The 22709-nt window shown below is 37.0% G+C and overlaps 1 protein-coding gene across 1 annotated transcript in view; it reads left to right on the forward strand.

Annotated features, from left to right (window-relative positions):
• The window catches only part of UNC13C (unc-13 homolog C (C. elegans)), a 163971-nt gene that overhangs the window by 126078 nt on the left and 15184 nt on the right, over nucleotides 1-22709 (forward strand). The window contains 6 exon segments of the mRNA XM_010281395.1: nucleotides 7057-7145; nucleotides 9382-9531; nucleotides 12500-12623; nucleotides 16089-16145; nucleotides 17223-17303; nucleotides 21485-21632. Of these exon segments, the coding sequence (XP_010279697.1) occupies nucleotides 7057-7145; nucleotides 9382-9531; nucleotides 12500-12623; nucleotides 16089-16145; nucleotides 17223-17303; nucleotides 21485-21632 (649 nt within the window).

Raw genomic sequence — 22709 nt, forward strand, 5'->3', positions numbered from 1 at the left:
CCTGAAGTCCTGTCAACAGTAAAAGAACATAAAGATATGCTTCAACACTTTACTGACGGTAGTCTTTGACTGTTTTGAAAGTTAATGAAGAAATTAACATCTTTTCAAGCTCCTGTCTTCTTGTTAAAAACCAACGTTTAGATCATGGATATACTATCCTTATTATCAGTAGCTGGCTTTAAAAAAGAAGTTACACATACATCAGCTATTTATTGTTAAGACTGTAGTTTGATAGTTTCACAAAACTTTGATCTAATGTGACCACATTACAGAGAGAATTGGAAAATGCATTATTTCATATTTCCACATCCACAGTGGGACGCTGCAGAGGTAAGATAGTCCCCTGTGACATGCAATGAACAGCACCTTCCAAATAAACCTACAGATTAACTCCATGGTAAAGCGTTTTTGTTGAGCTAGTAATAGCTTCTTGAAGCTGCCAGGGCAAAAATACTTCCCGCTCCAGAGAAGATGAAATAAACTTCTGCAGCCTTGTAGTCATTGAAAATTTAATATCAAATTTTAAAACAATATATTTATCATCCAGACATGGCTATGGTTTTTGTGGTTCCTATTAAGCCCCTTTCACTGTCAGAATATTACAAATAATCTTGTCTTCCATGCTTTTATGTTCTGTGCAAAATACTTTTCTATTAAGGTCTTGGATCCAATCCTACATGTTGAATGTGATGTATCATAAAAACAGCCAAGTGTCCATAAATCCTGATAAAGATAAGGGCAGAGAAAAGCTGAGTACCACTTTATGTCTATATCTATCAAATTATTTTCAAATCAGAATATTTTCTTGAATCTCCAAAATGTTCTGTTTTCCTCAAGAAAATATTAGTTTTCCTGTTGCTCCCAGTAGCTTATATAATAAAAAAATATAGTAAAAAAATATTTAGGATTTTTCATAGCAGTTTTCTTTCAAAATCCCTCATCAATTCTTATCCTTTTTGCTTTCTCTTTTTATGTTAATGAGGATGAATTATTAAGGGTGCTACAGTATCAAAGCAACATTTCCTATAAATGTGGTGCAACATGCAACCCTTGGAGAGAATTCAGAGATATTTTTCTAAAATCCCTTTGTTAGGTACCTTAAGTGCATCTCTGATTCATGGTCTAAGAAAAAAGATCTAAATAATAAATTCAAAGTTTTTGTTTGTTTCTTCTTAGGGGAACTTCCTGAGGAAAAGTACATTCATGTTCAATTTTTTGTCACCCATATCAAAGTGCCTCTAAAATGTTTGTCCTCAAAATTGGAATGCTTATTCCCCTAGCTATTCCAAGAGCATAAATGCTAATGGCCAATTTGCCTTATTGAACCAGTACTTACAAGAAACAAAGCCAGCAATAAAATCTGTAAGCTGTTTCCTTGCAGGAGGAAAATAGTTCCATTTTTTCCTTGTGGAGGGCATAAAAAAGTCAGATAATTTTCAGCAGAATAATGAGACCTATTTCTGTTGAAGCAAAACTAATTCTAAGAAAAATTAAATGCTGTTAATCTCCTCAGTGTCACATTGTGATCAGTACATCTTTCAAACTACGCAGTCACAATACCACAATCAAGCCAGCAGTCCCTGTGTTCGGAGTAGGCCTATTGCATACTGCAGGGCAGGGAGCTCTATAAATAGAGAAAAACCTGGGCGCTCGGCTCTCCTGACGTTAAAATAAAAGTCTGACCGATATGAGTTTCTTTATTACCTCCCCTCTTCTGCTGTAGCCAAACAGGAAGGGTACTTAAAAAATTACATAAATGAGATCAGTCTGCCATAATGAAGTAAGAGTAGTAAAGTGGGATCCAACCCACTGTCTATTTTTAAAAATCGAGTCCAAAATCATGGGAACAGATTGTCATAATGTAGAATTTTGGTTTAGCTCCTATTTGTTTCATCCAAAAGGAGTGCATACATTTGCACTAAATACTTATTTTTCGTGTCTGACAAGCTGGAAGCTGATAAAAGAGAAAGAAAAAGAGTTAATGCTTGTGTTGCTTTTCACCTGATGGCATAACATGGCAGAAATGAGTTTCAGCAATTAGGATCAAAAAAAGGTTGACAGTAAAAGCAGGTTGTTTATGTACAACAGTATTACGTTGACTGTAAGTAAATCCTATTTCCACCCCAGGATGTTCATTTCCAACTTTACATGTAATGCCTAGGAATTCCTATAGGAATCTATATGTGGCCCTAAAGACTTTGATGGGATGACAGAGGCCCAGACCGAAGCAGAATTGTTCTGAAGTGTCCATCTTTAAATCTGGTATATTAGAGGCCTAGGTATTTAGAGCAGCGGCAGCCAGACATCTCAAAATGGGATTCACTGTACCTAGATAGTCAGATGGGGGGGTGGCAGAAGGATGATGTCTCTCAGAGACAAAAAGAACCACTAAAGTGACAGACCCGATAAATACCTGTATCTTTCCTAGACATACATACAATATGTAAAACTATTTTCTGAACAGAAGTAAACAGGTGGTCCCATTAGGAAACTATAAACAATTAGACCTGTGAAATTGCAGATAAATGGAATTCAGATTAGATTGCATTTAACTCCTGCAAAAGTAATTTGCATCTCTCTAGTTTCCTATAGAAACACTACCAGATTTGCTGTTAACAAGATTATGTCCATACTAGCACGCATTAAATTGCAGCACGGAATAGCTCAATCTAACACATTATGTTGCAAGCAGCCAAATGCATCAGATCTTTAACTCTTTTCCAAGGCTTGTATGTATAAAAAAATTCACAGGCAGCATTTGGAAACAATGATGTTCAAAAAATTTCGTATTTTACTCAGCTGTTCAGCAAAAGTATTCTCTGCTTTTGTTAAACATTAAGAAAAAGTCAAACTTCTAATCATCTATTTAATAATCCAAAAATAACAGATCTTATGAAGTGTGCCAACAAATTTATGAGTATGTTCTGTTGTGGGTAAAAATTAACTATTATTTAAGAAGATGGTAAAATAACAGAAATATTCAAGAACATAAGAGGAATTGGTGGAAAAGTATGATTTACACATTAACAAGTTAATAACATTTCCACTACCAAAATATGTTTGCTCTTTAAAAACAAAATCATATTTTGACACATGGGCAACCTTCCAACATATTTTAAGACTAGCCCGCACATGCTGTGAACTGTAAATGGAACCCAAGAAGCCAAGGGATAAATGGTCTTTTCTCTCTTTCGACATTTAAATTAGATATGGCACATTAATGACACTCATCTATTCTTCCCCTAACGATAATCTGCTCAGTTAGGGCTTTTTTCTTTTATTTTACTGAAAAATTGTTCAGGCTTGTTTAGTTTTTCCTTCTTCATCAAGCTCTATGGAAGAGATGAGACTCGAGGCAAAAAAGAAATGTCCCCACTACTGTAGATACTTCATTTTCATATCTGTATATCCCTATATGACATGTTCTCAGATGCTGATTGGCATTGCCTTTTGTCTCACTTTCATCCTTTCCTTCTGGATGATTGCCAAGTAGGGTAACGGTAGGGCTAGGTTAGCCCTGTAATTCATCGTGTAGCCACATCTGAGTGGCTGAAATTTCTGTAGCTGAGCATGTTTGTACCTATGTAATTAAACTGCTACTAGTAGCAACTAGTATGAAGAATTACAGATTGCATTTACCTGAGTACTTATACACTTCCCTTCCCCTAATAACTCTGCAGACTGGCTCATGAAACAGAGATGGTTGTTTTTATCATTACTTCCTTGCTAGTACGTAACCACAAGCAAGTCAAGAATGCTGAGGACTTCTCTTGGTCTCTGGAAAGCCTTAGATAAATGAATTAATCTCTTCATCACTTATTTGCCTCACTGGGAGACTTACCTCCTTTACATAGTGCTTTTGGGAGCTATGTGTTACTGTCTCAAGTAGTTAGTGTTGTGATGTCAACCTGCGTAAGTCTTGCAACTTGTCAACTTCATTAAGCCAAACCCTTTGCACTGTGCTATAGTGCATTTCCTCCACTATGCTTTCCTGAGAATAAGCAAATCTTGTATAAAGTGTGTTAGCAGGAGTTGTGCAAACCATTGCTGAAATAATAGATCCTTCTAAAGCACAAATAAAACTCCTTTTGGAGCTTGTTGTTGCAAAACTGTGATGGTTTCGCAGTTTAGTCGTCTTAGTTTTTCGCAGAGTAGTCTTATTATGAACTACAGCCTTTTAGAATATTTAAGAGGGAAACAGTAACTCTTCCTACTTCCACTGAAATCTCTTTTTTTTTCCCCCAAAATATTTTGGGTTTTAAGGCATCATAGCTGAACATATTTTCATAGTAAAAAAAAAAAAAATCAGTGGATTAATTTATGCATAAAAGATATACAGAAGATAATCCACAATAGTTAGTGTGTGTGAAGTGCAGAGGTACCAAACGCTGACTTACCTTATCTCCACTGCACATCCTAGAAGGCCATCCTAAAGCCATCTTCACCAGTTTGTGAAGTCCCCCAGAATTTCATAGTATAGAACCATCATAATAGCTCCCATCTTTGCTATACCATACCAGAAAAAAAAGCAGGTCACGGCTGTGGTATATTTGGATGATGCCAGTCAAGGGCCGATGCCTGAGGACACTCTGATTTGCCCTGGGAACTCACTAGCACATAGTCAAATAAATGAAAAGTGCACATTTCAGTCCTGGTGAGACACTCAAATGACCGTATTTTCCAGTCGTTAAACAAAAATAACAATAGCATTTAAAAATCTTGCTAACATATTCTTAGTCATCACAACATCACCAGGTGTCTAGCACCTGGATGGCCAGCCCGCATACCTCTTTGTATTCCACTCCTCCGTATGACGCTGCATCAATAAGCATGAGCATGTGTATACACAAGGCTGGATGACCTGCCAGATGCCTCCAGCTGTGCACACACAAACTTGTTCATGCAATTTGTGAGCACAAAGCCCCCTAAAACTTCTAGCACTTGCATGCACCTTTCTATGTGTGTTATGTCCACAGTCTGATATTAGTATTCAATCGAATTTTGGCCAAACTAAGTCCAATTCCAGGTGAATTTAGCAAATAGATTCTATTTTCTGGTTATAAGAACAACCTCTGATAGAAAGTAACTACATTGGCCTTTGTGGTCCCAGTAACAAGATGATTTTCTAGCTTGTGCATGACCTGGTAAGAAATTTTGTCTGCTGCCTGCCTGGTATTTTTGCGCTTTCTCTGATGTGTACCATATTCAGTGTGAATGCTTGTGTTTTCAGTATTTGTTAAATGTTAATATCCTAGTGATCTTAAATTTGTGTTCTGTATGTATCCCACCAAAGGAGGCAGTATAATTCCCTAGTGAAAGGAATTCCATTTCCTGGAAGAATCTTTGCCTTTGTCAATAAACTCTATCTTTGTTAGCTAATATAGGCATTTCAGTAAAATTAGCTTTTTTATCCCTGCTTTTCTCATGAAGGAAAACAATCACTTAAGTGTATGAACTGTTAAAGTGTATCTGCCAGGGAAACTACTACGACATGAAGTGGAGAAGCAACAGAATTTCTCTCAATGCAAAGTAAAAACTAAATCAGTAAATAGTCACGGCTTCTCAGATTAGAAAAGTGCTACACATCACTGAGTATCTTCTAAGGGATGTATGGCAATTCCCCTTGTCACGTATTTCAGATTTTTGTCAAAAACTCTCATGAAAATCTTGGATTTTCTATGCTTTTAAACCACACATAGCCTCTAAGGAGAGAAAGGATGGTCTAAGATTAGAACACAGTAGATCTTTGGGGGTGTTTCAGAGTTTGTTTTTTCTTTACTTTGCCTTAGAATTCCTGTGTAGTCTCATGTAGATTATCCAGTGTTATGTGATACAGCTTCCCCTTGTCACTAAAGCGTGATTAAAAGAGCAGACCTCCTGCACCATAGTACTCTGAAGGATCAGATGAAGAATAAGCACTAAAGACAAGTCGTGCAGTTGAAAGATATGAAAACACAAATAGAGACAGACCTCATTATGTATTCTACAGGCACAATTTCCTTTGAGATTCTCAGAAGATCTTTTTCTGACCTTACTGCAGAACAGAGTCCGGAATTTGAGGATTATCATTGAAAATCGTTCCCTAACATCGTGATGTAGATAGCTACAGGACCTGACACATCAGCTATTAATTCACATTCAGCTGTTGATCCTGATGATCATCAGTCACATCCTACAATGGACTGTAATTATTTTTCCTAAATGCTAAAAGCTCAAGGAGACAAAAATCCCATTTTGTTCTATTTAAAAAGACTGCATGGCAAAGAAGCAAGCTGCTGATCAGTATCAACAGACTACCTTTTTGATGAAATACCTATGCATGGATCCCCATTCCTGTAAATGTAAAACTGTATTTCTCCCCTGCATTCTCTTTTTGGCTATGTTTAGAAAACGTGTACCAGAGGTACAGGAGCTGTTCTCCCTGTGCATCAGAATGTGTTGCTCTGTACTTTAATTATGTATGTCTTAATGGCTTTTAGAAACACAAGTACTGAAAATCAATAGATTCCCTTCCCTGATACTCTATCAGTAGAAGCAGCATGGATAGTCTTCAAGCCATCTTTGCCAGTGCTGGCTGTTCTACTTTGACACTGCATTAGTGGGAATATGGAAACATCTTCCACACAAATCACGCAAAAATTAGCTATGGTAGGGAAATGCACAAAAAAAATTTAAAAGACGAAAACATCTGCACTATTACAACACAAACACTAAATTCTCATGCGTCCTTCTCTTGGTATGCCTTGTGAGTACTGTTTGCCTGATAATGGTAATTTAATTCTTGTGACTGCCCATCCCATAGAAAGCCATTGTTTAGTGGCACAGTTTTGATTTCTAGCATTATAATTCTTCACTATTATGATAAAATATTTTTCTTTAAATGGTAATTGGATTTTTAGGCTTACAAAACAATCCTGTGTCATAACAGGTGTTTCTACATTTATTTTTGCATAGTGCAGTGTATCATTGCATATAATTCCTAATTCATTAATTGCAATGGAAACCCCAAAAAACATAGTGTGTAAGTAAAATATAACACTATTTATCTCTTTGCAGTTGGATCCTGAAGCTAGTGTTGTTCTAAAAGAACTTCAGGTGAAACTTAGCAATGTATTGGATGAACTCAGCGTAACATATGCCACAAGGTAAGAAACCTATTTTACTGCAAACCTTAGAGAAATATTCCTGTTCAAGTATCTGCCTTGTTGATTAAGTCTGGGTGGTTGGCTGGATGTCCTGAGGTACAGCTTGCTTCTGCCCTGATGAAGTGCTGTGCATTTGTGCATGTGTGTTTAGAGTCTGAAACTTATAGGAGTAACCTCACTGTAAAGAAAACTGAAAATGGTCTGTGGGCATGAACGTGTTACAGAGGTGAGGCCGATGACTTTTCTTCTGCTTTTTGGGAAACAACAATTGATGGTTTGTTCTTGCCTGATGCTGTGTTAAACTTGTTTCCCTGACCATGTTTATGTTACTTCCTGAGACTGACAGCTTTTTCCAAGTGGCCTGCTTCAACCAGGGATGTCTGCCTATGTTTAGCCAGCTTCAAATGGTCACTGTGAATGGCCTTCTTGGGTCATTTGCTTGCCTATGGCTCTGCAAAAATTGTCTACTGAACCTTACTCTCAAGATCTTTAATTACTCACAGTGCACACTGCAGTCTTGAATGAGTATGGTGCTGTGCCAGTAATGCCTGTGCTGTAAGAAGCTGCAAGTTATTTTTGTTTCAAATTAGAAAGGAATCTAAGAGGGATTAGTGCTGTAGTGGTATTCATTAAGGAAAGTCTGTAGTTACTTATTTAATCCCTTGATGAACCATCTGGGTGGACAGCGTTCACTTTTTCTGAGTGTGTTTAGTTTGTCATTATATCTTGCTTTATTTTTGCTCCCAGGCTCTGGTTCTCTGATCATTGACATTGACAGTGCATGAATATTATTTCTTCCAAGGGCTTCTTTCTGAATGAGCCAGCTAGGTTTCTGAAAAAGAAAACCCAGAAAAAGCTCAATCTAGGATATGCTCCACATAGCTAGTACATTCCTCATGGGTCAGTTTATTGCTGGGGTTTGTAAGCTTAACAATGTCAGAAAGATGGCTAATGTCAAGAATAGCCAATGCATTATTTTGGCTTTTATTGGAGGGACTGGCCCCAAGGACTTACATGAGCAGATTCAAAAGCAGCTTCAGGTTCATTTTATCTAGGGCTTTGAAGTGTATAGGTAAGTACACATCCAAGTGTACTTGGAAAAGTTTCCACTTTTTCCAGCGTTTTCACATGGAGGTTTGTGTTCCTTTTTTATTATTAGTGATGTAGCTGGAACAGTTTACTGCCTAATTATAATGTTTTTCTCTCATAGTAAATTCTTTCACTTTCCTCAAATTAATCTTTGCCATTTATCTTTTCACATTAATAGGCCTGGTATATTTATGGCCTCTGTTTTGCATTTCTGCTCATAAATTAATCCTAATCCTATTCCATTAATCATAAATCAATTCATACACTAAATTACCATGTGTGCAGAGCCTTATTCTGCCTCTGAACTGTTGACTCTGATTAACTGCTGTTCTGCATTGTTTAAATATATTGACCAAAGACTGGATCACATCAATGACACTACAAGACTGTCAGACACGTTGCTCAACCAGATCAGTTAGGAAACAGAACAGTTTTCAGAAAAGCTGAAGAGATACAACTTAAGAAGCAAGAATTTGTTCACCCTCACCTAGAACTGGAAAAGATTTCTTCCAGTGGGACGAGTGTAATTACTTAGTGGGGACTTTTTGCAAAGGAGTATGTTAAACAGTCCAAATGTTTCAGCTCTGTCTAGCTGCACAGAAGTAAGCAAAGCTTCTGATGACACTGACTCTGTGTGAAACCCAGGAAAAAGTCAAATTGAGACAAACAGGGACAACTCAGTAGAAGTTTTCTATTTGTCCTCAAGAATATCAAAGCTTGGTTCATATTACCCATCGAGAGAAAAATAATTTATAGTCACCTGTTCCTGGTGTCCTTTAACACCAAAAATAAAATCTTGAGAAGTTGTTGCTAGCTGGTAGTCAATCATATCCTAAACTACAGATTCTGATACATCTGTTGCTTTCAGAAAATAATTACTTGGCACCTGTACAAAGGTATGAAAAGCGTAACGACAGAACGGAAACAAGGAGGGAGGGGAATCAAAACAGCCCATGAATTAGTTATATGAGCTATAAACCTTAGGAGGAGTTATTTTCAGTCTGTAACACCTGCAGTATCTTGCGTTTGTGAACTTTCCACCATTGCAGAAAAGTGTTAAATCTCTTTTAAGAACCTGATGCAAAATGATAAATGTTTTCAATTGCAGAGTTCTTTCACTGTCTTTTTTTTTTTCCCCATCCTGTAGTTTCCAATTTATTATTGAAGATTGTATAAGGCAAATGAGCAATGAACTGAATCAAATAAGAGGAAATGGGAATGCAGCAGTCAATAAGAACAGCGCGGCCATTGATGCCGAGATTGTGCTTCGGCCTCTCATGGATTTCCTGGACAAAACGTAAGTGAGGCAGACTGGATTGTGTGGCAGATCAGGAACCGAATGCTACAGTCAGGCATACTTGGTTTTACCCTGAAGCATCATTAATACCTAGAAACACTCTGTAGTATTTTTAATATTTGTAGTATTCACATGTGTGCAGAACAGTATGCTTAACCTGTTTACTTATACTAGGCAGTTTCTACATAGGCTACATATTTGCCTTTCAATTTCTTGTCATGTTTTGAGTCATCACAAAGGAGCTACTGTATGGTCTCTCCTCCAGGAGCTGTGGCCTAAAGAAGATTGCACTGAACAAAAGTAAATTCCCTATACTGAAATCTTCTGGCATTTGTTCTAGGCTGGCACCCAGTGTCCCCCTGCTTATTAATATGCACTTCTGCATCCCCAAAAACCTGGTCACCAGTTAAAGATTTACAGAGCAGCTTGATTTTTTTCAGTTGGTAAAAAGCTCTATTTTTTAGTAGTCCTGCAAACTCACTCTGGGTCCTGAAAGTAAGGGTATCCTGTCTTCTCATCATCCAGCAGTGACGGGATCAGCTGTTCTGAAAGGCCACGTGCAGCACAGGCACATCCATACACACCCCCCTGTCCTTGGTCATGTCCTTACTAGTACTTGTGAAACACCAGTGGCCTTTTACTGGAAGTGACTGTGAGAACAAGCAACATGACACTGATACTGCGCTTCAGGTCTCCAGTCATACATACAAGAGTTAGATAGCCTTTAACTTTTTAGTTCCTTATGCATATTCCTCCTGGCCTTCCAAAATGAAGGTGGAAAAGGTGTGCTGAGGGAGAATCTCGCTTGAAGCAGAACAAGAAGCATAGCTAGGAGGAAGTGGCTGGGCAGGACTGGGGTTGAGGCTGGAGCTGTGCTGAGGAGATGGAAAGAAGGGCCTGAGCTGGGCAGAGAGCAGGCTTAGGGAAGCCTGTGGCTTCCAGAGTGCCTGTTATGCCTGTCTTGCAAAGCCCCTGTCTGGAGAGTTTAAGAGGCAGCAGAATAGGTTCAGTTCTCCCAGCATCCTCTGGAATCTGTTTCCTCCCAGCTCTGCCCTCTTTCTCATCCCTAGACAAACATTTTCAGCCTGACCGACTCCCCCAGAGTCTTCCCCCATTAAACAGAACATACTCTGGGGAACGCTGAGGAGCCTCTCTTTGTCTTCTGCGTTGTAAAGTTGTACAAAACACACTACTCCACACTTCAATGTATGATTATCTGGTGTTACTGGTGTGGCCCGCAGTCCCAAATGAAACTTCTTCAGAGTCTTGGAGCCCCATGAAGGTTTGTCTTTATGCTTTTGACAAACTGCAGTGCATCTCTGATCAGTAAGACTCTATTTTGAAGCTAGTGACTGGAGGTGCAGAATACTTCTCCGGGCTTCAGTCGTTGGGACTACTAAGACCCAAGTCAAAGATTAAATTAAAGAATTGATTTGTAACTTTTTTCTTTCTCCAGGGCTATACGTCACATTCTTATTGTTTCTAAAAATGGGACTGATGGGCTTGCTATCCTAGAAACACAACTAGAATCACAGCTCCCACCTGTACATATGCACAGCCGAAGTCTAAAAGCCATTGGCATAAAGGGTGGGGGAGGGAATCAAAGGGGATTTTGTTTTTTCTTTGGGGTTTAATTTTTCTAGGCTTCATTTTTTGAGGGCTTTGGCAATTACATGAATTTCAATGACAGCTGGCAACAGGCAAATGCTTATTTAATGTACTCGATAAGACTGTACTATTTTTGCAACACTGTCAAGTGCAGTGCCTGGATTCCTAGCCTGGAAAAAAAATTTAGCTGCTTTATCTATATGTTAGCCCTTTATTTTTAGCAATCTACCTAGTCCTATGTGTTAAGTTAAAAGAGGGGTATGTGTTGCTTTCAAGCAGTATGGTTCTAAATTTTCATTATCTCCAAGTTAAGATGTTTAGTCCTAGCACAAGTCTTGAAGAAAAGTCAAAAGTGTTTATACACTTACATGTGCTATCCAAAGCTCATAATTTAAAAAACTGGGTAAGCTGACTTTTGCCTGTCAGGTTGGATTCCAAATTGCCATTTCTCAAAGCCATCTTCATAGCTTTTTTGAGATTTAAATGAATAATGACATAATGGAAACAAAAATGGGTTTTATATTACTGTCCAAAAGAATTAATTATGCTTTTATTTATGTGCTTACTAAGAGTAGTAAGAGATGCTAGAAATACGAATTGGCATATTTATGATGTGATATATAATGACTTTACAATAATCCTTTTTTACATTAACAGATTAGACATAGTTCTGTAAAATTCCCCACACAAGCATGTGTGATATTAGTTTTGAAGTATTTTTTCCTATGCCTGAAAATGGCAGCACTTTATTCGTGATGCTACTTATTCATGATGATACATACGAGATGGTTTAGGAATATATTCTTAAATAAAGAAAAAAAAAATCTAAGTATATACAGCCTCCAAAAATTTAATTTTACCATCAGTAATAGGTAGTATCATTGCACAGACATGCCAGTATATAGAAATAAACACTTCCTGATGGTAGCCCTGAATTTGCATTAGCTATCAACACCTAGTTCTACACCACAGTAGAAATGTAAGACATGGGTTTTATTTTTAAGACACAAACAAATTATATTGCAAAACTTTAATTTAGGGGCTTGGGAGTGCTAAGTTTTATCATCCATCAAACTTTATAATTCATCATCATTTTGTATTTTTGAGAAATATATATCAGTAATATACTAAGAAATAAAGTAGATAATGGAGATTTACAGGATTTCATGATCTGCAATTTTTTTTTTTTAACCAAAAATATTTACTGATAATATTGGAAAATAACTAAGCCATTCAGAAAACATTATTGGTAGAGAAAAGCTAAACCATAACGGCCATTAACCTAAGCATATAGCGATGCAGCACCTCTGAAGTCTTAATGCTAGTTTTGGAGACTGGTTTGTGTTTTGTTTTATTCCAGTTTAAGTGTCTCTGCGAAAATCTGTGAGAAGACAGTTCTGAAACGGGTTTTAAAAGAGCTATGGAAGTTAGTCTTGAACAAAATAGAAAAACAAATTGTGCTTCCACCACTGACGGACCAAACTGTAAGTATCCCAGCAGCAGTTCACACATGTTATAACTAATTGTAATAACGTGCTTGATCAGGTGTTTGCCAAGGGGTCCGATACTGTCCTTTTCTGGACCTTGACGAGAAGAAGTAATATACTGACTGTAGGCAGTGTCTTGCGCTCTAGTGTTTGAAAGTAGCGTAGCTAGGTGGCTCTTCCATAGCTGGTGAGGAGGACCTTGCTCTTTGATACGATGCCTGCCCCAAATCGGAGCAGTTTTTATGAATGCAGCGTAAAGGAGCTGAATCACTGGCCTTGTAGTGTGCTTTCATATGAGGGCTTTTAAGTTTGATTTCGCTTTCATCATGCACAGTAGCACCAAGAGTGTTCCCAGTTGCATGAGAAATTCAATGAATCACTTCCATTTTTGTAGCTCCCAGAAAGCCAGGAATTGCCCCATCCTGTTCTCCAGTCCTGCCTGCTGTGCCATTTCTCATCTTGAGGCAGGACTTACTTAACATCAGGAAGCTTAAGCCAATTTTAGCTCTTAAGTTTTGGGGTATTTTAATAGCAGAACTGACAGGAGGTCCTCTTTGGGCAGGCCTGCATTTACAGCCTGACAAGAAGAGGGGGGAAGGAAACTGTAAGTTGTTACGGGAAGTAGTGCTGCCACACATAAGACCAGTTTGGGTGATGGCCTGACATGAACCCTGAGTGGTGACAGAGCTGAGGGCACTGGTAAAATCTGATTCTAAGGATCAAAGAAAAAGAGCCTGGCTTGGAGTGCCTTTTTTTAATTACTTTTTGCTTTTTTGAGTGACTAGGATAACATAGATGTTAATTCTTCTCATTTTCCATCTTGTCTAGAATAAAGTCGCAATCTTTATGACAAGTTAATCATGGCATTGCCATAGTGTGCCTTTGGTGGGCAACTTTACTGTATACATCCTATGATATCAGTTAAGCTGCTAAAAATCTATTGTTCAGTATCCATATGTTAAGGACATATCATTAAATCATATTATAATATATTAAAGATACAGGAAATAATATTGCTGCAGAGGCAAGAGGAAATCTAATAGAACACATATGAACGGTGTTAAGGTAGCAATGAAATAACCTGAGCTGTTAAAAATTCTAGACTAGAGCTAATCACAAGATCATAACCAGTACTCCATTCACTGAATTTGGTCATATTTACTATAATGCTCATGTTTACTATGCATAATTAGAAATATCATCTCTTTCAATGAGTCATTGTGTCAAATTTACTTTTCTGAGATTTTTAATTTGCTTTTCAAATATTTTGGTGCAAATTTTACCTGCAAATACATAAGTACCATTTAAATTGGGTACACTGCATTTCCCATCAGGTGTCAGGAGCATTTATAAGCTTTATGCAGGATCAATTGTTACACCCTTATTCATAGAACAGCATGGTTCAGAGTTAAGAGGTTTTTCTGTTGCTATTTTTAGGAAAGAATACAGAATTACCTGTCAAAGACTTAGTAAGCCCTCTTGGACAATAACACAATATGTTTCAGTTAGTTAGGATAGTAAAACATTTTTTAAACATTCCACATTCCATGTGGTTTGAATGTAGACCTTTATTTAAAAAATAATAATAAAAATATTTTAGTCTTTCAACCATAGTGAAAATACCCCTTGCCTGCCAGCTGACCACAGATTTCAGTTTATCTGCCTGAATCTGCAAGCACCTCTGTTGTCCTTACTGATGCTCAGAAACCACACCAAGCAATAAGCTGTGACACTGATGTTATAGCCCATTTCAAAAAAGCTTATTCCAGTCATTAGTTCAGCAAGTCGATACTTCATTAAGCTATGGGTGTACATCTGGAATGCAAAACTTCCACATTTCAGGCAGAACACAGAAAGGGTGGTGAAGCAGCAGAGACAAGGAGCCCTCTGCTCCCCTCACCTAGAATGACGAGTCTTCTGGATGGATGTTAGTTTAGTTAGTGGCTAAAGGTAAGAAGGCTTCTATTTATCAGCCAGTTACTGGTTAGAGGCAGACTATGCCTATCATTCAAGACTTGTTAAGATCATTTTAAATGGTGACAGCTGGGATTTCCACAAGTGCTTTGCCCCCATTCTTCGTGAAACTGAAATGACCCTTGCTTCCCCACACAAATTCAAGAAACATGAGCCTCTGGCTAGAAAATTGTCTGCAGCGTATTTTTTTCCAAATGTTGCTCAACATTTGTATAGTAGAAGATACAGTATCTTTAGTCTGTAATGAGTAAGGAACATGAAAAATAGGTACAAAGACTACTGGGTTAGGCTTTTGGAGTGCTTGCAGGAAGATGTGTGTACACTACATTTCACCAGCTGTTGGGTTTTATTGGTAGCCTGTATATAAAATGTCCCAGTTGGCAGGCATGGTGAAAGGTGTATAGCTAGTTGCATTCATTTTGCTACTTCTAATTTACTATTTGAACACATAATGAAACAAATCCAATGAAAAGTAGTCTACTTTAAGAAAGATGTTTCATTTTTGTAGCCTTGAATATTACTTTCTCTCTGAGGGTGAAGCACAGACATTCAGAAGTAGGGTTTATTTGTTAATTTTTGTATTTATCCCACCATTCTCACTACTAATAAATAACGAAAATTTAAGCTGCATTGCTATATTACATCTTTGCAATTGAACCATACAGAAGCAGCATTATTTCTGGAAACTGAAACCTTTTGGAACAGAAAGACTAATGAAAAATTGCTCTGTATTGTACTATGTAAGCTGGACTGACTTCTTTTTTCTCCCCTGAAATCCAGATATGCAGAACTATGTCTTGCTGAACTGCCAAGTAACTGCACTAGTAACTATATTTCTTGGAGTAGCTGTGATAAAAAATGTGAACATGGAATTATAGTAGGATTCTGTTTGTCTAAGGCAAACATGTAGGCATTGCCCTTTGGTATCATGCCAGATTTGGCTGTTGTAAAATACCGGTTTAACTTCGTAACACTTTGGTATCTTTTCTTTAAAAATGGCTTTGGCTTAACAGTATACCATTACGCTGTGCATTACATAGCTGAGGATTTCACTGTGGACAGTTAAGCTTTTGCAGGTTCCTCAGGGCTGCTCACTTCCTGTTATAATTATTTATATTAGCATAGCACCTGCGAGTTATGATACGGACAAATATCTCATTGACACACTGTATAAGAACAATCCCAGCCTTATCTTAAAAATATTAAATACAAACTGAGATAGCAGACAGGAGCACACAAAACAACTATCAACGGAATATGCAATATTTGTATCAAGTATGTGATACTGGAAGGAATCATGCTGCAGGCCTTCAACTACTTGGCCTTATCAACTGAATGAAAATATGTCTCATGTGTAATTGAAATTTTTATTTAGCTTTGCAAATCAGTGACTTTGGCTAATGTCCTAGCAGAAAATAAAATCATGTTGACATAAAAAGCAAACACGCTGTAGTGAGTATGTTTCCTGAATTTTCAATGTGATTACAGGGGCCCCAGATGATATTCAGTGCAGCCAAAGATCTTGGACAACTGTCAAAACTCAAGGTAATGGAGCCAAATGAAGATGTGAATGGCTTACTCTAATGAAAAAAATAGATGAAATATTAGCGACTGTGAGGCCAAGCCTCATTCTTGTGCTTATTTGCTATAGTAAGCTCAAATATAGCAGTAACTGTTCATAGGTGAGTAATGATTTTACAGTCTCAACAAACACAAATTAAGAATAAAAGACTGTATGGTTACATGCTAAAGTGATCACTAGACAGGTCAAGAAGATATCATTCCCATATTGCACAGCTAGTCCTCAATAAGCATTAAACATTTAAAAAAAAAACTACGGGGAGAACTTTGTGTTCTGAAAAAAGTCTAAGGTAGGAATACTAGTAATTTTTTCTGCATAGTATTTATGGCATGTATTGAAACACAGTATGTAGCTCTACAATGAGGTCCTCAGCACTAAATTACTAAAGTTCATAATACACTTGATTAAAAGCTTAGACGTTTGATACTGATGTCAGTTGTGTGCCAATTCATTTTGCCATTAGGATTTCAGATTTGGGCAGAAATGTGGTAATTTGTTCTTCTATGAATAATTGCTCAGTTTGCTAAAGGATTTAAAATGTTGTCCAAGTACATCACAGGATGCTTATTTTAGACAAAGATTTCACAGGGCTATAGTCACTTTATGACTCTAATGTATGTTCTAACAACCCTGTTGTTTTTTTTTTTAATAACACGGGGCATTAACAAATGTTAGTTAAAATGTCAGGTTTATTAATAAAATGAATTATTTCGGTATCATCTAATGTAAGTATTTAAACTTTTTTGCCGCCCTCCAGAACAGAAATAATACATGCTAGGAAAAGAAATAAAGCTACACAGATGCTCAGTATTAAACATTGGTTCTTTTCCCCTGCAATCTATGTTTTCAGGAAACAACATGATTGCTCTAAGTTATGCTTTGCTGTAAAAGAAGGCTGAAGTTGAATTAATCCCTGTTAATCATAAGGGCTTGGGGGGGCATTTGGTGGTTTGGTTTGTTTATTTGTTTTTCCAAAACTAAACAGGCCACAATACAGTCTCTCTTTCAAAATCAACTATAGTGTTAAACTTGCTTTGCAGGACCATGTGATTCGAGAGGAAGCCAGAAGCCTGACCCTGAGGCAGTGTGCAATAATGGAAGTAGCACTAGCTACTATAAAGGTACAGCTTTATGTTTTTTTTTCTGTTCTGTGCTGGCAAGACCTAGAACAGGATTGACATAAACAATGGATTCTAATATAGAATGGTTCCTTAGAATCATAAAGGTCCCTTTAATATGTCAAAAACCATTTGGTCCTAAGCTAAGTTCCTTCTATTTGACTTGAAAGCAAATGTCTAATAGTCTGCTTGCGGAAAAGTTTGAAAAATTATTCTACCAGTTGCAGACAGAACGTGTTCCCTTGAAAGAACTGGTGGCCAGAGCTTATCTGATTCTTGTCTTCCTTTGTAGTTTAGAGTTAGTGCAGCTGAAGCGCTGGGCTAAATCCTTACTACATTGCAGCGTAGCCTTTTATTTCTCCCACAAAGGAGACGCTGAGCCTGAAAAGTGTGATTATTCCCTAGCTGCAAACATGTATGACATGGTTTTTTTATAGCACACCAGAAAACAAGGCTTTTAATAGCATGCATTACTGTACACTATTTTAAATTAAATTAATCAACATTTTACAGTTTGGAATTCACCACCTAATTTACTGTCACTCCTAAATAATCTGATTTAATTTAAAGATGGCATTTAATTATTCTACATGTTGGTCCTTTTTCAGTGAAAACAAAAAGTCATATTCATTACACACCTGTTAAAAACACAGTTCTGAATAAATTAATTTTACGCATTACCAATATATTGTCAATGCAGATGTTGGTAATGCATAAAACTACTTTAGAAAAACCTTAATATTGCAGTAAATGTTTTACCTTAGATTTTTAAAGGAGACCTATTACAGACAATCTGTCTGAACCTTACCTGGTGCTAATCTCATTACTAGAAATACAAATTAATTTGTAATCCATAAAGTAACTCTAGGATTTGAGCTCTCTGGAAGGATGAAAGGATCAGGCCATAGGCCAGATGAAATGTTTTGAAAACTTTGTTTTCACTTCCACTCATTTTATGGTTATTACATTATGCACCCAAATGTAAAAGAAAAGTCTTTTTTCTTTTTAATTAAAAACTGGAGACTTTCATACAGTCTTCACAGACTGGGTTTCTGAAGTCAAAATAAACCATTAAGGAATATTATTTAATGTACTTATCAGTCTTTTTCACATTGGCCTGGATCTTTACTTGATGTAAATAACTTGAAAGCAATCAATTTATAGAACAACAGCATGTGTTTATGTCTGCTGATAAAGAGACAGCACCTCAGCAAGGTAAGGAGGCAGCTCCTGAAGTGTAAAATTGAAAATATAAATAGGAGGACATATTCATGGTCAAGTCTTACGCAACAAAATAGTGTCTCAAAGGTGAGAGTACTGTGTGCTCCCAAATTAAGTCTGTCCTGTGGAGTCCTCAGTTCAGTATGTGAATCTAATTATTTTCCTTTCAAGGTATTTGTTCTAAATAAATAAAAGTTGGGAAAAATGTAAATTCTAACCTTGCCTGAATTCCCAGTGCTTAAACTCTTAAGAGTCATAATTTTACTAAACAAAAGTCTAGAATTGGAGGAAAAAGGTTAGAAATAGGGTAAATCCTCAACTAATTCCATATTCTTATCTCTGTGCGCTACAGTCATAAACTGAGCAAAACAACACTCCCTGAAAAACCTGCTTGCAAATTGTAAGGCAATGAAATGGCATTATAACCTGCTTACTGTACTTGGTACATGATATGGCAAAATAATTTTTTTCCCAAAATACTAAGCAAATAGCCTTATGTCTATTTTTCCTTTCTTTAGTCTAATTTTTAGTCTCATTCGCCGAGCAACTTACTTATAATTTAATAGATGATGGTAGATCTTAAATACATATATATACATGCTATATATATAGCATGTCATCAGTCTTTATATGATGTAAAAAGCACCCTAGCAATGTTTATATATATTAAATTGCAAATTAAGCTAAAAAAATTACCTTAGGAGAAGTAAGCTTTCTGGCCTTGGTTATCTTAAACTGAGTTATCTCATCTCAGCCCAAAAATAATGTTCACTGATAATATTTAGTTTCCATTTCTGTATTTGCAAGCACTGTAAACCCAGAGGCACTCTACAAAGTTAAGCTACCAGCCAGTATGACTTGTGTAGCATTTGTCATATTTTGGCGGAGACTCTGGTGGCTACAGCATTGATTTCCACATACTTGACGTTTCGCACTTGTGTCTGCACCTTTCATTTGTCAGTAGGACTTTTAAGCCTATGAATCTTGAAAACCCCTCAGACTGGAACATGAGTAGCAGGTGAAATATTTTAGGATTTACATCTCTAAAGAACAGGGGCTTAGGTGTCTAACTGAAGCTGTAAATCCCTGTTTACTCATCATTTTTCTATATTTGTTTCCATACAATAATGACATGTCATAGTGGTATTTTGCATGCAGAATTTACCATTTGTGGGCTAAAGCAATAAAATGTACAAACTCAGGAAGATTAGGGTCGGGTGTCCTTGTTTCTTTAAACATTTGTTAGCTTTCATGGAGAGCTTTTAGTCCTTTGTAGCTGCTGCTGCTGCAGAAAACATCGTATTGGGAGACACAACTAAGAATATCACAGTAATCATCACAATAGTGGGAAATATTAACAGATTTTAGCACTTGCTTGTAAATTGATTAAGATCCTTGGTGAAATCATAAATACACATTAAACAATTAAGACGAGAGATTTCTTTGGAACTTACAGTATGAAATCATTTGCTTGGAAAGATACAAATTTCTTTTATGTGTACAACCATGACAAAGTAAAGGCAATTTAGGCAAAACCTCTTTAATTGGCACTAACTGCCCCATGGCATTAAAACAATATACAACTTTTCAGCCTGATGACTTCAAATCCTTTGTTTTGCTCCTACAAATATTTTTCCCCCTGTAACAAGCAGTAGTCATCAACACAGAAATGTAAATAATGACTTTGTTATGAAAACTACATTTATGCTGCATCTCCTGCAAAAATCTTGAGAGTCAGAAGGTGAAATGTGTAGACTAACATGCAGTGGGCATGTATAGACTGTAGGTCTGTTTTGTCACAGATATGCTTAGCATAAAGCATTTAGTATATATGTGTGTATGTGAACTGAAATGTATATATCGCATATATACACTTGGCAACACTCCAAAAACGCAGGAAAGTATAGATTCTACTTACAGTTCCCACAGCCCCTGTATTGAGCAGACCAATATTGCATGCCATCAGGTAGTCACAGTGTTTTCCTGAAAAACACTGTTTGCTTTTACTAAACAGTCATTAATGGAAGCAATAATACAGCAACCTGGAGACCCAGAACTGTAATGTAGGTTGCAAAAATCTTCGCGAAGTGTTTGAACAAAACACTGGTTTAAAACTTGTGTAGCCAATATACCTTCTCTTTGTAGCATTAGTACCTCAGCCACTGGTGCAACTGCTTGCAGAGGGAAGAGCTTGCCCCCATCTTAGGTTTGCAGGAAGCACTACTGGTGCAGTGGATTACTGCTGCACCATTCACAGGAGTGCATAAAGAGACCTGGGTACAGCTGTCCTGCCCCAAAGGAAATCCTCTTTTGAAGGATGACATTTCCTCCCCATCTTCAAGGGAGTACCTCAAGTACCAACCGCTGAGCTCCTTTTCTCTTTCTTCCTTTCACAGTCTAGGAAACCCTAATGTGGTCACTCAAGGATGACACACACATTTTCAAAATTGGAATCAAGAAGATAATCACTGTGGAAACTTCCATGGAATTTCTAATAATCTCCAACAGCATAATCATCATTTCATGCACAATTGCAATGCAATGCTAATCCAAAACTTTAAGTAAATTTCCCCTTCCTTCAGAAAGGATATATTTTTCACTTGTGCTGTAAACCATGCCTTGATCGTAGAGATTATTTTTTTTTTAGATAAAGAATTAAAACCAATTCTACTCTCCACAACCTAAAAGAACCCTACAAATACAGATATATACCCAATTTTGACAAACGAATACTTGAGTTCATGAAGACCAAAATCAACTTGTGTATTCTCTTTTCTCCCACAAGACTTAAATTTTTACCTTTGGAAAGAAGCTCCATAGTAGAAATGACGACAGTTATATCAACCGCTATAATCATAAATTTGTGTTTGTGTAAGAATTTTACTTAAAATTGTATGTCTGTAACTGAGGCCTCTCTCAGATAATTTGCCTCTCTGAGCGACCCTATTTCTTTTTCCTTTTAGCAATACTTCCATGCTGGAGGAAGTGGGCTGAAAAAGAATTTCCTGGAAAAGAGCCCAGACCTACAGTCTCTGAGATATGCTCTTAGCCTTTACACACAAACTACTGATGCCTTGATAAAGAAGTTTATAGACACTCAGACATCTCAAAGTAAGTGGCCTGTAAGAGAGAGATAAGTATGTCAAATTCTATTTTAAATATTTTGAATTATTAGCTGCCAATCACGGTGGTATTTTAGAGTTTATTGTCACAAATTTGCCTGTGTGATGTTATCCCATATCAGCTGTTGTCAATCAATGGAGCTTATCTGAGGGCAGTGCAATTATCAGCTTGTCACTTTACGTGGAACACTGAATATCAGGGTTATTTATAGGGGCACTCCACACACAAGCAGGGTTGTAGAGACCATACCAGAGCACACAGTATAATCGCAGAAACAGAGTAACTTCGTAGCATACATTGGCAGCTCTAGATACTTTCAGAGCTGGAGAATATTAATTACTAATCACAAATAACTGCAAAAAGCATGACATATCCCTTAAGGTATCCTTTTGGAATTAAGAACAATGAATTCTGAGCAACCTATCCTTAACTGATTCCACATTACAGAAACCGCATGTTTCCTCGTAGCAGGTCATCTGTGGAATGAAAAGGAATACAAGGTTTCTGTAGGCTAAAATACAGCATTATTTTCCCTGTCTAGATTTTTTCCTTTGTGCATTTCAGAATTCAGATTCAAAACCATCCTGCATCATTTTTATGCCTGCTTATCAAAAATCAAAATTTTGATACTTTCCCAAAAGCAAACCAAGGCAGAGAACATGCAAGAACATGATATTAAGTGTACTTTGAATCTGGACAGCAGCAACACTGAAGCCACTTTTTCCTGCTCTAGAATTTTGGTGTAGTGCACCAAAAAAACTAAAACACAAAGGCTTCTTCATTTAAAACATATATACCCCATTCATTAATGGTTTATTTCAGAAGAGGACTTTCTGTGGCTTCAGCAAGAGGGCAAGAGTTCATGGCTATACTTTTAGGCAAAGATTCCTTCTATTTTCAGAAAGAAGCCTTTTCTTACCATAGGACAGTTTTCATACTTCTACAGTACATACAGCAACTGCTTTTATATAGCTAATGTGCATTACAGTTGAAGCTGATCTGTTTCTTCATTCTAGAAACTGCAAATTTCTGCATAATAGTAATCTTTACTAGGTTTCTTTTGAA

This window comes from Phaethon lepturus, unplaced genomic scaffold (assembly GCF_000687285.1).
Source record: "Phaethon lepturus isolate BGI_N335 unplaced genomic scaffold, ASM68728v1 scaffold4732, whole genome shotgun sequence".
Taxonomy (NCBI): domain Eukaryota; kingdom Metazoa; phylum Chordata; class Aves; order Phaethontiformes; family Phaethontidae; genus Phaethon; species Phaethon lepturus.